General features: G+C 40.8%; 1 protein-coding gene and 1 long non-coding RNA gene across 6 annotated transcripts in view; one reads left to right on the forward strand and one right to left on the reverse strand.

The window, feature by feature from the left end:
• The window catches only part of LOC111840016 (uncharacterized), a 45,571-nt gene extending 44,537 nt beyond the window's left edge, over nucleotides 1-1,034 (reverse strand). For all 5 annotated transcript variants that reach the window (XR_002837258.2, XR_002837263.2, XR_002837262.2 and 2 more), the window contains exon 1: nucleotides 300-1,034. This is a non-coding gene — a long non-coding RNA (uncharacterized lncRNA). The remainder of the gene's footprint in view (nucleotides 1-299) is intronic.
• Nucleotides 1,035-1,337: 303 nt separating this feature from the next.
• six2a (SIX homeobox 2a) lies at nucleotides 1,338-8,640 on the forward strand. The gene is made up of 2 exons (XM_023804402.2): nucleotides 1,338-2,193; nucleotides 3,936-8,640. Exons 1-2 carry the CDS (start codon nucleotides 1,634-1,636, stop codon nucleotides 4,240-4,242), a joined length of 867 nt encoding a protein of 288 aa, XP_023660170.1. The 5' UTR covers nucleotides 1,338-1,633; the 3' UTR covers nucleotides 4,243-8,640.
• The last annotated feature ends 6,206 nt before the right edge of the window (nucleotides 8,641-14,846 follow it).

Below are 14,846 nucleotides of genomic sequence, written 5' to 3' on the forward strand. Positions count from 1 at the left end.
AGTTCCTAGATAACTGTTCCGAGAAAATCAATCAGTAGTAAATAGCCCATAAATGACATTCAGGGAAGTGCTTTAACAAAGTATCATGAAGCATAAACCGCTCGACCAACATGATCATTCCGCAGTAAAAAAAAAAAAAAAAAAAAAAAAAATCGCATCGGCTATTAAACAGACATCGATTGCAAAACAATGCCAATTAAATATCACCAATAATACTATCCACTTTTGATTCAGAAATTTTAATTTAACTAAAACAAGTACACATGTAAAATATCAATTCCTGAATAACGTTGCCTTACCGGGATGACAAGTAAAAGTGAGATTTCAGATGAGAATCGATGAAACTGCCGTTGGCCCCACGCGTTTATCCGCGGTCAGTTTTGACAACGCCGATCCCCAATTCGCCTTCTTTATTTAAACCAAGCTTTTGCAAAACTTCAGCCTTCCGACCGCTTTCTTTGTGCGTGCTTGCGACGCTCCGTCTTTTTCTGAACATGTTTTGAAATAATCCACGGGAAAAGGGAATAAGGTTACCGTTCAGGCTATCAGTGCGCGTATTCACGCATGCATTTATTCATTGATAAGAACCTTGCCTGTTTTTAATGCCTGTACGTGTTAGTCATACGGTTTTATGTCCTGATTGTAATGCGACTTGTTAATGACCACACTTTCAACACCCTGGATAATCATACGGTGTAAATCTCACTTTAATGTTAAGCATAAATTGGTAATGAAGAAAGGGAGACCACACAATTGAGCAAGTACCAAGCTGTGAACTGGGACCGCAAATGTTTAATTTGTTACATTGTGTCCGAATAAATGCACGATTGCAATAAAGTAAGAAATTCATTCGTGTTGTAAAACATGGATTGTTAATGTGAATATAGACGTTTCTCTCTGTTGAATGTTAGATAGGTAGGTTATTACGAGTGAAAGGAGACTTAGTCATGTTTGAACGCGCACACCGAGCCCGTACACTGAGCTCTGGCGCCATCCTCCACACAGCAGAAAGATCGCAGCAAAGTAGCTCGTCGCTCTTTGGCTGCTCCGAATGTCTGTCAAAGCAAAGGGGGCAAAATCTATAACAGAAGGGTAAAAAATCTAAGTAATATTTCAATCGGTAGGCGGGCTGGAAATGGAGGGAACAATCTGTCAACGGAGCCAGGGAGCCACCTCAAAGCATATCGGGTTACTTTGAATGACAGCGTAACCATGGCAAATAATTTGACTAAAACTATTGTCTTATCCTCACCATCCCCGGGTCAGATAACCAACCAATCACAGTTCACATAATCTCTTTTCTTGCCAGCTTAGAATAATATTATTAAAACACGCGAACGAGTCTACTTTTTAAGAGTACGTTATGTTGAAACGGCATAGAAAAGGTGCTGATCGACTCTGGAAGGAGTAAAAACTTTGTTTCACAGCAGCTTCACTGGATTGCCATATGCGCAGTATATTACTGAACAGGACTAAACAAACTTTCTTTTTGCACTCAGACTGGATTTTATCTTTGCAATTTTGAGACACCGTTCATGCTCAGAGGGACTTACAGTGTCCGGGATTCTTTCATGTCTTAGTTTACGCGAAAAGTAAGAGGAAAATTAATCCGTGCTTTATTGACTAGAAAATCATGTCTATGCTTCCAACATTTGGTTTTACGCAGGAGCAAGTTGCGTGTGTCTGTGAAGTTCTCCAACAAGGGGGCAACATTGAACGTCTTGGTCGCTTTTTGTGGTCTTTACCTGCCTGCGAGCACCTCCACAAGAATGAGAGCGTCCTCAAAGCCAAGGCGGTGGTGGCTTTTCACAGGGGCAATTTCAGAGAACTGTATAAAATCCTCGAGAGCCACCAGTTTTCTCCGCACAACCATCCCAAGCTGCAGCAGCTGTGGCTCAAAGCGCACTACATCGAAGCGGAAAAGCTGAGAGGACGCCCTCTCGGGGCTGTGGGAAAGTACCGTGTCCGCAGAAAGTTCCCCCTGCCCCGGTCGATCTGGGACGGCGAAGAGACAAGTTATTGCTTTAAGGAGAAGAGCCGGAGTGTTCTGAGGGAGTGGTATACCCACAACCCGTACCCTTCCCCGCGAGAGAAGCGGGAGCTGGCCGAAGCCACGGGACTGACAACCACCCAAGTCAGCAACTGGTTCAAAAACAGACGGCAAAGGGACCGTGCAGCAGAGGCAAAGGAAAGGTACGTGTTAATGGAAGTTTGCTCGCACTACAGCAGCACTCGAACGTTTTCCTGTTTCTAAAGTACAATTTTGATTCGCAGTCACATATAAAGCATGTCTTCCGTTTTATGTTGCACGGAAATATGTTTTCCAGAATCTTGGAGTAAGACAAAAAAATGGAAAAGGGAATCCGATCCTTTTTCCCTGCAAAATAAATTCTGCCATATAGGCTGCTTTCTACCTAATCGGAATATTTTTCGTTGTGCAAACCGGTACGGTGGAATAGTACGGAATTAGTCCGTGTTTATGTTTTACTGTGAAGGAAAAAAAACGCGTATTACCTTTTGCTTTAGGCTAACTACAACCAATTTGTAAATACGTGTCTCAATCATGCATATACAGAGGAAATAAAATCACGACGATTGTTAATTTATATAGGCTAACAATTTGGAAAACAACGCAATTTCGAAACTTTGTACTAATTTTCAACAGCCCTTGCATTTGTAGTCATGCTTTCTTGTTTGTGTACCTGTGCAGACACAAAGAAGCGATTCTACTGACGTCTGATGAATCATTTCAAAACTTCAGACTAGTATTTGGTTAATTCTACATGTTCGATTTAAAAGCCAGACCGCTCCCCTGTCAGGTGTTCACCCGGGAGGGCGTCTTGTTTCACTCGGCAGCGGCTAATTCGGGCAGAAACGACGGCGGTAAATCATTGCGTTTCAACTTTAAGACCCTGAGTCACTACAGTTTATACTTACTAAAATACACGCACGCATTTAGACGTGATCGCTGTGGCCTTTTGGGATTTTCCATTTCAACAAGCTAAGGTTTGGTGTTCGCCCTTTTATTTTAGTATGATATTTAAATTAGAACAGTGTTATTCGAAAACAGTACGTTTTTAGGCCGAGATCCATACCGGTTGAAGTATTTATTAAGAGTAACACATTTCATTGTACGTTTGTTCACAGATACACATAGGTACGGTTAAATAGGGCAAAAGTAGGCCTAGGGGCCTCTTATAATTGTTTTTATACAGGTAATTTAAAGTACTATTGCTTTGAGGCTATCTGTTTTAAATCTTAATTACAAAGACGTGTATATGACATGCTAACCTAAGAAAATCAGTGTAATAATCGTTGAAGGCCTTTTGTCCAAACTGTCTCGTGGTTAATTCGTACTGGCCGTCTTAAAAGAAAAGAAAATATCCAAGCTGTATTCCATTTTTTCGATTGCGGACCTATTATGGTGATCTAGTACTTAATCCGAAATAAACAAAGACGCTGTTTTCTGGGGAAATTGTGCAGTAATTATATTTGGTAATGCAATTTGTTTTAGAAAAAATCTTATAGGGTCATTGAACGTTGCACTTCCTAAGACATAACTTTAAAATGAAAATATAGTGTGTACCAGACGATATGCCGAAAATAAACCGGCGTGTTATTTACCAAAGGTATATCAGCCTTTATTTGATAATTATAAAGTGCACATTTTGTTTGTTCAGAGTGTGTAGCGCATAATTAATCAGGGTCATAATTTAAATTTTCTGTTATGTGTTAACTGACGTGTGTAAACTGACATGGTTTGCACATTTCGTTTTGGTATAATTTACTATGAAAATGCAACATGTGGATTGAGGGGTTAATTCATGATAACATAACAGTATGAATTTGACAATGTGAACTTTATACGCGACGTTTGTCTGGGGCAGGGAATTTCGGTTTGTGCCTTCCTTTAAATACACTCCTCTCTTTCGCAGGGAAAACAACGAGAATTCAAACACTAACAGCCATAACCCATTGACTTCTTCCATGAATGGAAATAAAACAATCTTGGGGAGTTCGGACGACGACAAAACACCTTCTGGGACGCCGGATCACACCTCGTCAAGCCCGGCTTTGCTCATGACTTCCAACTCGGGGCTTCCGCCGCTCCACGGCCTTGCGCCCCCCCCTGGTCCCAGCGCCATCCCCGTGCCCAGTACGGACACCGTACACCACCATCACTCTTTGCACGACACTATACTGAACCCTATGTCGTCCAACCTGGTCGACCTCGGCTCTTAAACGCAGGGACTGTTTTTAAAAGACATTAACGAGAACATGGACGATCGATTGAAACAGACGCCTGAAGCGATGTTCAAAATGTAAACGGACAGAATCCTTAGAGGATATTTTATCGACACGGGGGAGGTGACATGGTAGGCGTTTAAAGGTATTTTATTAGAATGTAATAACAGGTTATTTCGAAGAAAACAAGAACGTCTTAATTCTTATTATCATCATCATCGTAATTATTATTTTAGAGGACAGAGTTACAACAGATCCGTCTGAGTCGGGTATACCCCAAGTCCTTTTCACATGCCGACACCCTGCAGATCTTCAAACACGTCATGTACGGTTTTATTTTTTATGGGGTATCATATTAGATATGTTGTTAAGGGGAGCAGTCTTAAAAATATAATCTCTTCTTTTTATTTGTATCTTATTTTGGAAAGCGACTGCATGTAAACTTGCGAATAATAAAATATTAAAATCGATCCCGCCATAGTTTCATATACCCTTTACAATAAAATTAAGTATTGAATACATTAAAGATATCAGGTGTCTCATTCATCTCATATGGTTTTTGTTTAATTGTGTTTTATAACAATATAGCGTCTCTCGTTGATATGCCGTGTGCCGCCCGTAGAAAGCCGTAACATGTTAGGTGAAAAACATTAACTTTAATCTAAGAAGAAAGTTGCATAACCTATATGTCTTTCATGATAACGATCATGATTAGGCCCCGAATAACAGAATTTGGCAAGCTGGGTAAATTGCGTACAGTAATTTAACCCTTAGGCTTGGCTTACTGCTATTTATGCGAAAGCCTCTGAAGTTTTGTAGACATTTAATTACTTAAACCTCGCCAGCATTTTCCCTCGTGTTTCCTGCTAGTTTATTTGCAAATTGCTGAGGGTTATCAAGAAAATACTGTCGCAGCCACGTCGTTCCGTATTAATAGCTCGCAGTGCTCGTTTTAGTTTTCAAGTTGTTCAAATCCCGAATTCCACGTAAGTATGTCTTAATTGTATATTTCCGTAGTCGTCGTAGATTTGTGCGGCACATATCTGCCTCTGGCTTTCTTCTGGGGGATCCATTTATAACCGTGTCATTTAAAACTGGTCATTTAAACTGTATGCGGCACGAGGGTAGGCTGCTTTGTATTTGCGTGAATTGCGTTTGGTAGATGTAGAATATAGGTCTGCCCCTTATGGCGAAGTTGCTGGTTGGCAAAGCCTCCCCCTCATCTTAGTCTGTAGAAGCGTACACGATGCCATTTTCGTGGTTGTTTTCGGTTTGCATCGCTTTCTCTGGGAAGTGAGGCTGCCCTACTCAGACACGTCTACAGCGAAACACAGGGAGGCAACTATACAGATTAATATCGCAAGTTGTTAAAATATTCGGAAACCTAAGACATGTAGTTTTCCCAACTGACCGTAAAGAACGGGGGACATTGTCTAGTATACAAGTACTGGCAGTTAGGGATTGAATAGACTTTTTCAGTAGGTCGCCACTCGAGTGTAGATAACCTAGTTAAATTGCATATGCTCGGGTCGGAGGCCATTATAGACGTACGGCTTTGCTGCTGTAGACACGAGCATATCTGGTGTCCTGATTTAACGCACTTCCAATGCGGGCCGGTAATAAAAAGTTTTATTAATGCGTTACGTCCTCTGATCGGCCTTACGTATGTTTCAAAATATGTAAATCAGACGCATAAAATTATTTGTTCGGCCGTTAATACAGGTAATTTAGTATGCTGATTATTGTTTAAATTTATTTTTAAAGTACATCTTTTTAAAGACAGCGGCAGCCTACATAACAGTGAAATGTTGCCTTTTTAATTAAATTCACCATTAACTGTAATCTTTACCCTGTATTTTCTACAATAGCCTATAGGCTACACTCTGCACGAATCACTTTAGCATCAATGTACCTGGCAATCTAAATAGATTAAATACTGATTGTCTCCGCAGCTGGGCGTTAAATATTTTCCCGCAAAGGTAAAAAATGGCCACAAATATGATAGATATTTTTCGAAAATATGAGAATCGGTGCCATTCCTGAAAAATTTTATGAGCAGGAGAAAATAAGCCACTGATAAATTTAATAGGCCTACTTGATCTGTCTCAGAGGTGTCAGAGGGAGTGTAAGCGCGGTGCCCTACAGACTCCAGACTTATCTGCTCCACGCCAAGGCTGCTGCAACAGTCACTTCGGATCATCTGCTGTACTTGACGAGAGAGAGGTTACCATCCACATTCACTGCTTTGTTCTACTTCTTAAATGTTTACATGTATATTCCAACTAATCCGGTCGCGTGTAAAATATTGTTAGGTCAACTTAAATTGTTATATGTGTTAATGCTGCAGACGTACTGGTTTGATTTCTTGGAAAAATACCAATTTTACGCAGATGAATTGAGATGGGGTTTTCTGCTAAGGATGTTTGGGTTTTATAGGGGCTTGTTACAGTGTAGTAACACAAACAATTTAGGATGGTGGGGTAGCAAAGCCTTTTAAGACTAAATGAAGCTATTTTTTATTTTATCGAAAAACTATATATTTAAACGTCTAAATATATTACAATAGATTGCTTTATAATTTAATTGCACGCCTCCCACAGGAATGTTAGAGTCCCATCGGATGCCAATACAAAAATTTTCAGCTTTTGCATTACTTTCCAATTTTGCAGTGGTTAGTACGGTTTTATTCCGTTTTACTTTATGAACAAAGTGTGTGCTCTCATTGGTCCCTGCCTCTAAGATGTCAAACATTTTTGCATCGCTTTAAAGCAAACAGGGCATTAATTACAGTCTTTGGTCAGAGGGGAATAACAATAAGGAAGCGTACCTTGGAAACACACGAAAGCTGTGACAAACTTGCAGGCATAATTGAAATACGAGTGACAGTTTCCTCTAGACAAGGTGAAACTTTGTTCAGGCGGCCGTGCCCTAAGTTTTGAGGGGGCGGGGAGTCATTATATTTCTGATTATAGGATGCTTCATAGCACTCTGGACTTGTAACGCAACACAAAAAAGCTGCCTGTATTCTTCTGTTCTTTACTGTTGCAGTAAATACGCCGAGGTGCCTTGTAGAAACTTGCGTAAAAAGAAGCAAAACTAAAAAAACAAAAAATGAACAGTGGACTGAACCAGCAACACTGGATTTTTAACACCAGACTCAAATTCATCCAACTCCTCGTGTCTGTACACTCCTCAGTGCACTATTTTTTTCGTTACGTCGCATTCAAAGGACATGGTCTGTCCACTTAGGAATAGTACATGTACGTGCCGCATGTCTGCATATAAAAATCATGTGGAAACAGGAGGCGTCTTATAAATGTATTAACAGTGCGCAGAGATTAAAGTGGATATGGCCGAAAATGTGATCATGGCGATGAGGCTTTCAGGTACCACCGAAATTAGCCACGAATAATCAACTGAAAATGCCATTGATATTTTGAAGTTTCAATAAAGTCAAAGCAATCAAATGTGTTTAAAGATGTCCCCAGGTAATTTTAACTAGACAGTAAGATAAAATACAAAAATCAGTAAAATCCCATGATTTGAAAGAACAATTGAAAGAAAAATAATCGTGAGAATTTTTTTTAATCATGCATCTATGCTAAGTACACGTATATGCCTTTTCGCTCTTCCCCTTTGTGCCATTCGTGCGTTTTGTCAAATTCCACCTTTTTTGCATCGCGTCTAATACGTCCCCTGTTGGTTAACATGGTTGCGTATCTTTATTGATTTTTCAGAATACAGTTAAATTAAGTAATGATCATCCAACGAAAGTTATATTTGTTAGTCAAATAAAATTAAGGTATTCAACAGTAAACCACAGCCGACGGATCTGCATAGGGCCACTTGAAGCTGCGACATGAAACGGGCTGTTAGTGTCACTTTAATTCTGTATTTCCAACTCTTTGAATACGTACTATTTAAAAATAATGAGCGCTCTCCGTTATTGTACTGCTTAACTTTTGTTTAAATGTTTAAATCTAAACTGCACATGTTCAAGAAAAAACTTAGTTTCCATGAGCGTTTCGCTTACATAACAAAACAATAAATTACGTGGAATTATATGTATAATAAAATCTGCCTGCGATTTGTTATAACAATAATTCAAATGTTTTTCTATAAAGTAGATGTCTGATGGAACTTTGAAATGCATCTAATTGAAATTTATTCATCAGGATGCATAACTCGAGATACATAGGCTGCCTATCAAGTGAAATAAACACGTCTCTCCACGGCATAATATGTTTTAATGTTTTAATGTTTATAAACATCTTAGGCCTATTGATTACCCAGCTTGTGTCATTTAAGCGTTTTGTTCTTCTGGCTGGTCCCTGAATATGTTTATTTTTTGTAATTTCAGGTTGTATTAAAACCATGAAGTGTTTAAGATGACAAGTGAACCGTGTCTTTAATATAAAAATGCCTCAAAATAAACAAAACTTCGTGATGTTGGTTTCTTTTGGGATCCAAGTGACCCGTGGTACTTAAAAAAAAGGGGGAAAAACACGCCTTTGCTGAAGCAGCAATGTCTCATCTTCAGTTATACATTTGGCCGTGCTCGTGTAAACTTCTCGTGTGTCCCAATTTTTGTGAAATAGCTCAAGAAAATAACCTTCAATTTCAATAAATCCAAACTACTAAGTAATGGATGAGATGCGCCGTAGTTTTGGTAAACTGGTTATGCAACTGATTTATGTGGTTTCGATTTTAATGATATTTTCTCATTTAAAGCTGATGGTTGACTTAACTGTACGAGGGGAATCCTAGCGTGCCGTCCAGGTCATGTTTGCCCTTAATTTGTCTTGCTTGTCGTTTAATAGTTATTTCTAGTTTGTATAGCCTATACCAATTCTACACACCTTTGGGGGTTCATAGATTCCCGCAATATATGCTTATTTCCACAACAAAAAAACACCAAGTGCGTTTGTCATTCTACGGAGAATAAATTACAGTCTCTCTGACAACTGTTAATTGACTCTTCTCACGACGCCAAAACTGGACCATGTTTCATGGGTAAATCTTGGGTCAGGCGGTAACTGCTGTATGCGACATTACTAAAAGCCCAAGGCCGTCGCCTCTAGCACTTTGGGATAAATAATGTTCACGTTTCCGTATTTATGTCGCAGTCCGTGTTTAGTCGGTCTTATTTGGTCTGTCAGGTAAACATGTGTCTTTGTAAATTGCCCTTGCTTTTGGTAGTAATGGCCTAAAGCAATTGTTACATTTTCCCCCATAATTTTAAAATAATTATAAGAGATTTTCTTAATCTCCAACAATTATCCCACTGTCAGTTTTCCCTTGTACAAGACTTCACGTTAACAGAACCTTTTTTTCTAAAGGGGCAGCTGTACATTGTAACAAGCAAGCGCTCCTAAACCGTGCTGTAAATACTTTGAAATACTCCCAGTTTGCCAGTGGGACAGGCCTGTTTGTGCAGACGGACAGTTACACGTCACTGTCCCGTAAATAGACCGTGATTTGTTATGGACCCCATCATCGCAGAGTTACGGCACAACCAGAAACTAATTTGGCTGTACGAGTACATTTATTAAATTAGACGGTGTCTGAAAAGGCCTTGCCTGGTATATCGTTTAGCAGTTTACGGCTTATAAAAGAAGATACACACACACACACACACACACACACACACACACACACACGGGCACAATATGACAGCCAAGGGGGTGTTGCAAGGCACCGGGTGTACAAGACAGGTCTCACAGGTTGTTTCCCTCTCAAGCGTCTTATAGTGTAGTTATAATTAAGAAATCTTTCTAATAACTAGACATCTTTTGTCAATTTATGGAACCAACAAAATTCATAATATCAGACCCTCGCTCGTTCAGGTATAAGGCGACACTGACTCGCAGACGTCGTTAGATGACCATGCGTGTGGGCGTGTCCAGGTGCTCTTGTCACATTAAAACTACTTTTTTCAAACTTTTTTTCCCTTGTCTTGTTAAGAGCCACATATGAGCCACTTGTCAGATTTTATAGTTGAACACGGGTTGGTTTTCCTGTACGCGTACCTTGGCGCTTTTCCTAACGCCACGTTTGGTCAGTTTTCCCTCTCTTTAGCCTAAATATTTAACAGAATAATTTTACACAATATATAATAAAAATATGAAAGTGTTTACACACAGAGTTCATTTTGATTAAGAATTATGAATTTACAGGGCATCTGGTCTTCTTGTCGCACAAAGACAAACGGAATGTATACTAGCCTATAGTCATTTTGAAGGACTTTATTGCACATTTTAGATTAAAAAATACACCATATTCTGTAAAATGTGTAATACATTCAGTGTTTAAAAATCAATTTTAAAAACTATTATACATTTTTATTATTAATTTGTGATCTTCAACCGATAGGCTATCAGAAAATGGGCCCATTTAGTCTGCCGGGATATCGGGAAACAAAGAAGTTTATGAATCTCTGTCACAAAGCTGGCAGAGTTGATGGAGAAGATGATGCTGTAGTGAACTTTTTGTAACCTTCCGGACGACTGCCCGGCAATGTTTCAAAAGGACTGGGTGTATAAATAATCGGCAGCATGTAAGCAGCCTTAGCCTCTACAGATAGGCGAAGTCCCCGTCTCGCGGCCTTTGCGCAGCCGCATGTGGTGTGTTTCGCACGAGAGAACCGCTCTACGCCCTCTGACTCCTTATCTTTTGACCCTAATTTACCAGAACCGAGTCCAGTTTGTGCTAGGCTAACCGAGCACCTGTCGGAGAACCTCATTACTAATTAGAGATGATTCTTGCCGCTTTACGCCAGAGACCATAATTAGAATTTTTAAATAATATTCCTACTGTAAACATTTGTCATCTGGCGCATGAATTTACAGGGTTGCCAGCTCTCACGTATCTGGCGTGACACACGCTTCAGACTCTCACGCTCACGCAAGAAATCTTACTGCAAATTTATATTATTCCATTATGAACCTAAAATTAGCTACATCAAAAGCGTTGGGGCAGTTTGCAAACCCTACAGACTATTTACAAGGTAATAAAACTCTTACATGCATGTAAATGTGTGCAGACTATAGTTTAGAATTGAAAATCTCACTTCAGCCAGCTGACCAAACTTGGCAAGCCTGCATTTATGCAAATGAAATTGAACAACCAGCCGTTTATTGATATTCTTCAAATTGTTGCTTCTTTTTTATGATTATTATAAACACCATTATGTGGCTATGAAATGAACGCAAGTTTTAATAGTTTTATGGGATTATCTTCTATTTCGGTTCAATTCTGACCGTGTGTGGCTTAAAATAAATTCATAACCTACTCAATGGTAGGCTAATGTCCTGTTTCTTTAATCCACTGTTGTCATCCGGGGTGTGCAGCTGTTCCCATAACTAGTGTAATGGGTTTAGCGGCGGTGCTGTCGTTTCATTTTGTCCTCAACCTGTTGGTTCATTTTTCGAAATCATTGCAGCACCTGAAGCTGCTGCTCGTGCGTTAACGCCAAATCTGTCTCATCCAAAAAAGGGTGATATACCTGCCCTCAGCCCCCGGGACGGGAATCTCCCAGCACCCTGATTGCCAGTAGAGAGTGAAAATGTCCCCAACTGATGGTGTAACGACTCTTCTTCATTAAGAAGTGCTCTTGGTCTTTTAAAATGTGTCCCGAGCCACTGAAAGGCGATTGTTCATTAAGCGTTTGCTTAGTTCAGTTAGTATGTAATGCAAATCATGATTAATAGTGCTTTTCATAAATAATTTGTTCTCAATCATGTAAATATTTTCACATAAAATTAGCTCAGAATTAGAAATATTTGAAATGGTAAGCCTTTGTAAGAGTGCGGTGAACAAAATCTGTCTATAGTGTTTTTCCTCTAGCGCTATTGCTGCGTCTCTTCATAATCACCCTTATCCAGGTCAACCAGTCCTCGTTCTACGGCACCGCAAGTTTTGTTGTCCTTGTGTGCCTCCGCTTTCCACCCCATCCACCCACCCCTTGGAGCCTCGATGTCACGGTGAGTCAGTTCTCTTTTGAGTACTTCACCGACTGTCCGCCGTAGTTTTGCAACTAAACCAGCAAGATACCTGGGATTACAGATTCCTTGATTCCTTGATGCACAAGGGAAATCCAAAGGTTACGTTGCACAAAGCCTTGTTTTATCGCTATGTACATCCCAGAGTTGTACAATTTGCAGTGCATCAGCAAGTAAAATTACCAATATTTATCTGTATTACAATGATGTCACGGCATTGTGGAACTGTTTGTTTTAAACGACCTGTAAGCAATGACTTAGATGTTACGCTTCAGCTAAATATCAAAATACATCTTCTTGGACGAAATCTGTTTGTTTCCTGTTACAATAAAGATCGAGCTGATGCTCTTCAGCTCAGCTGACCCACTGTTCTATCTGAAAATTTGCACAACATCGCCCTCTAGTGCCCGAATGGAGTGGTGGCGTACTAAATCCAGCAACCCCTATAATCGCAGCAAGCAAGCAACACCTACCTAATAAAAAAAATTATGAGCCTAAATCTATGGAATGAGGGTACAAACTTTGAGTGTGGTTTTAATGTATCGATTTAGTTTTTGGGTCCTGGTATGTTCCTTCTTATTTTCTCAATGCTGGTCATGCTTGGACAGCTTTGTCAGGAATTATGGAGATGTGTTTTTCTTTTATACGGTTGCATTTTGGCTTTTGTACCCAGCTGAATAGCTACTAGAACAGTGTCCTCCCAAGGGGATTGAAATGGGAGCCGTTTGCTCTCAGGTCCAGTTACTTACACAGTAAGCTGGTCGCTGCTAAAATTTCCACAAGACCTCATATGAAAAAGAAGTCAGTGATTACTGAGTCTCATCATCCAGCTCATCGACTGAAGGGGCAAGAGCCAAGACTCACGGCCCGTGGCCAGATCCCCTGCCCTATTTCGTTTGTTTGGCTCAGTCCGGGGAGTGTTTGTGTGTGTGTGTGCGCGCGCGTGTGCTGGCACGAGAGAGAGAGGGGGGGGGGAGAGAGAGAGAGAGAGAGAGAGAGAGGGGCAGAGGGTGAGAGATGCGATTGGGTTTCAGCAGAAGCGCCAGCATTCTTGCAGGAAGTCTAACAAACAGGTGTGTGGTGGGAGAAAGTCCTGCACCACGCCCCCATTCCGTCTCTCTCTGACCCACACAAGCACACACACTCCCTCCTTGGTCCTACATAAATATCTGATAGGTTCACCCATGCTTGACTTTTCCTGGCTCAGCTGGTGCATGCCGTGACTCCTAGCTCAACCCCCGACTGTACTTCCTCTCTTCCGCTCTTCCTCCAGATCCCTTTACATGCCGAATATCAGCCGTCCTCCAACCCCGTGGTCTCTCCTGCTTCCCAGCTGCAGTGTTCCTTGCCTCGTTAGCTTTCACAGTCCTGCTTGACTGGCCTTCTTCCTGAACGCCTATTGCATCCCGCCACCAGCAGAGACGGCAGAAATTGCGCCGTGAGTGGCGCAGCAGATGCGCCACAGGTTCAGCACTCCCTGCAGACCGTAGAAGAAGGAGACGGTAGATGGGATTGCTGAGAGAGCACGCTTTGGTTGCCTCTTTGTCATTACATGCATGACTGGTCATGAGCCATCACTACATCGTCGATGAGGCGTGGACAGTTTCACTTGACAGGCCTAGAAAGCGTCGGAGGGAAACCTCATCCCAGCCTGCAATAAGGAGAATCGCATTCCTGCTACCACGTATCAGATGTCATATTAATATTAAGTCATATCCATCACTTAATTAGTAATTAATCTTTTAAACACTTATCCAGTCAGATCGTGGTGAGTCGAGAGCCTGACCCAGGAACCATAAGGCATGAGACACCATGAATGAAATCTCAGTAGGAAGGTCACACTTTCATAAGAACATAAGAACATAAGAACATAAGAACTATACAAACGAGAGGAGGCCATTCGGCCCATCGAGCTCGCTTGGGGAGAACTTAACTAATAGCTCAGAGTTGTTAAAATCTTATCTAGCTCTGATTTAAAGGAACCCAAGGATTCAGCTTGCACTACGTTATCAGGAAGACTATTCCATACTCTGACTACACGCTGTGTAAAGAAGTGCTTCCTTAAATCCAGTTTGAAATGTTCTCCCGCTAATTTCCACCTATGGCCACGAGTTCTTGTATTTGAACTAATGCTGAAGTAACTATTCGGTTGAACAGCATCCAAACCTGTTAGAATCTTATAGACCTGGATCATGTCCCCCCTCAGTCTCCTTTGCTTGAGGCTGAACAGATTTAGCTCAAATAACCTTTCCTCGTATGACATTCCTCTAAGACCAGGAATCATTCTTGTGGCCCTACGCTGCACCTTTTCTAAGGCCGCTATGTCCTTTTTAAGATATGGTGACCAAACCTGTACACAATATTCTAGGTGAGGTCTCACCAAGGAATTGTATAATCTTAGCATTACCTCCCTTGACTTAAACTCCACACACCTGGAGATGTACCCCAACATCCTATTGGCCTTTTTTATTGCTTCCCCACACTGGCGAGAATGAGACATGGAAGCATCAACATACACACCAAGGTCTTTCTCATAATCAGCTACCTTTATTTCAGTAGGTCCCATAAAATACCTGTACTTTATATTTCTGCTCCCTACAT

The sequence above is a fragment of the Paramormyrops kingsleyae genome, chromosome 3 (genome assembly GCF_048594095.1).
Source record: "Paramormyrops kingsleyae isolate MSU_618 chromosome 3, PKINGS_0.4, whole genome shotgun sequence".
NCBI classification, from domain to species: Eukaryota; Metazoa; Chordata; class Actinopteri; order Osteoglossiformes; family Mormyridae; genus Paramormyrops; species Paramormyrops kingsleyae.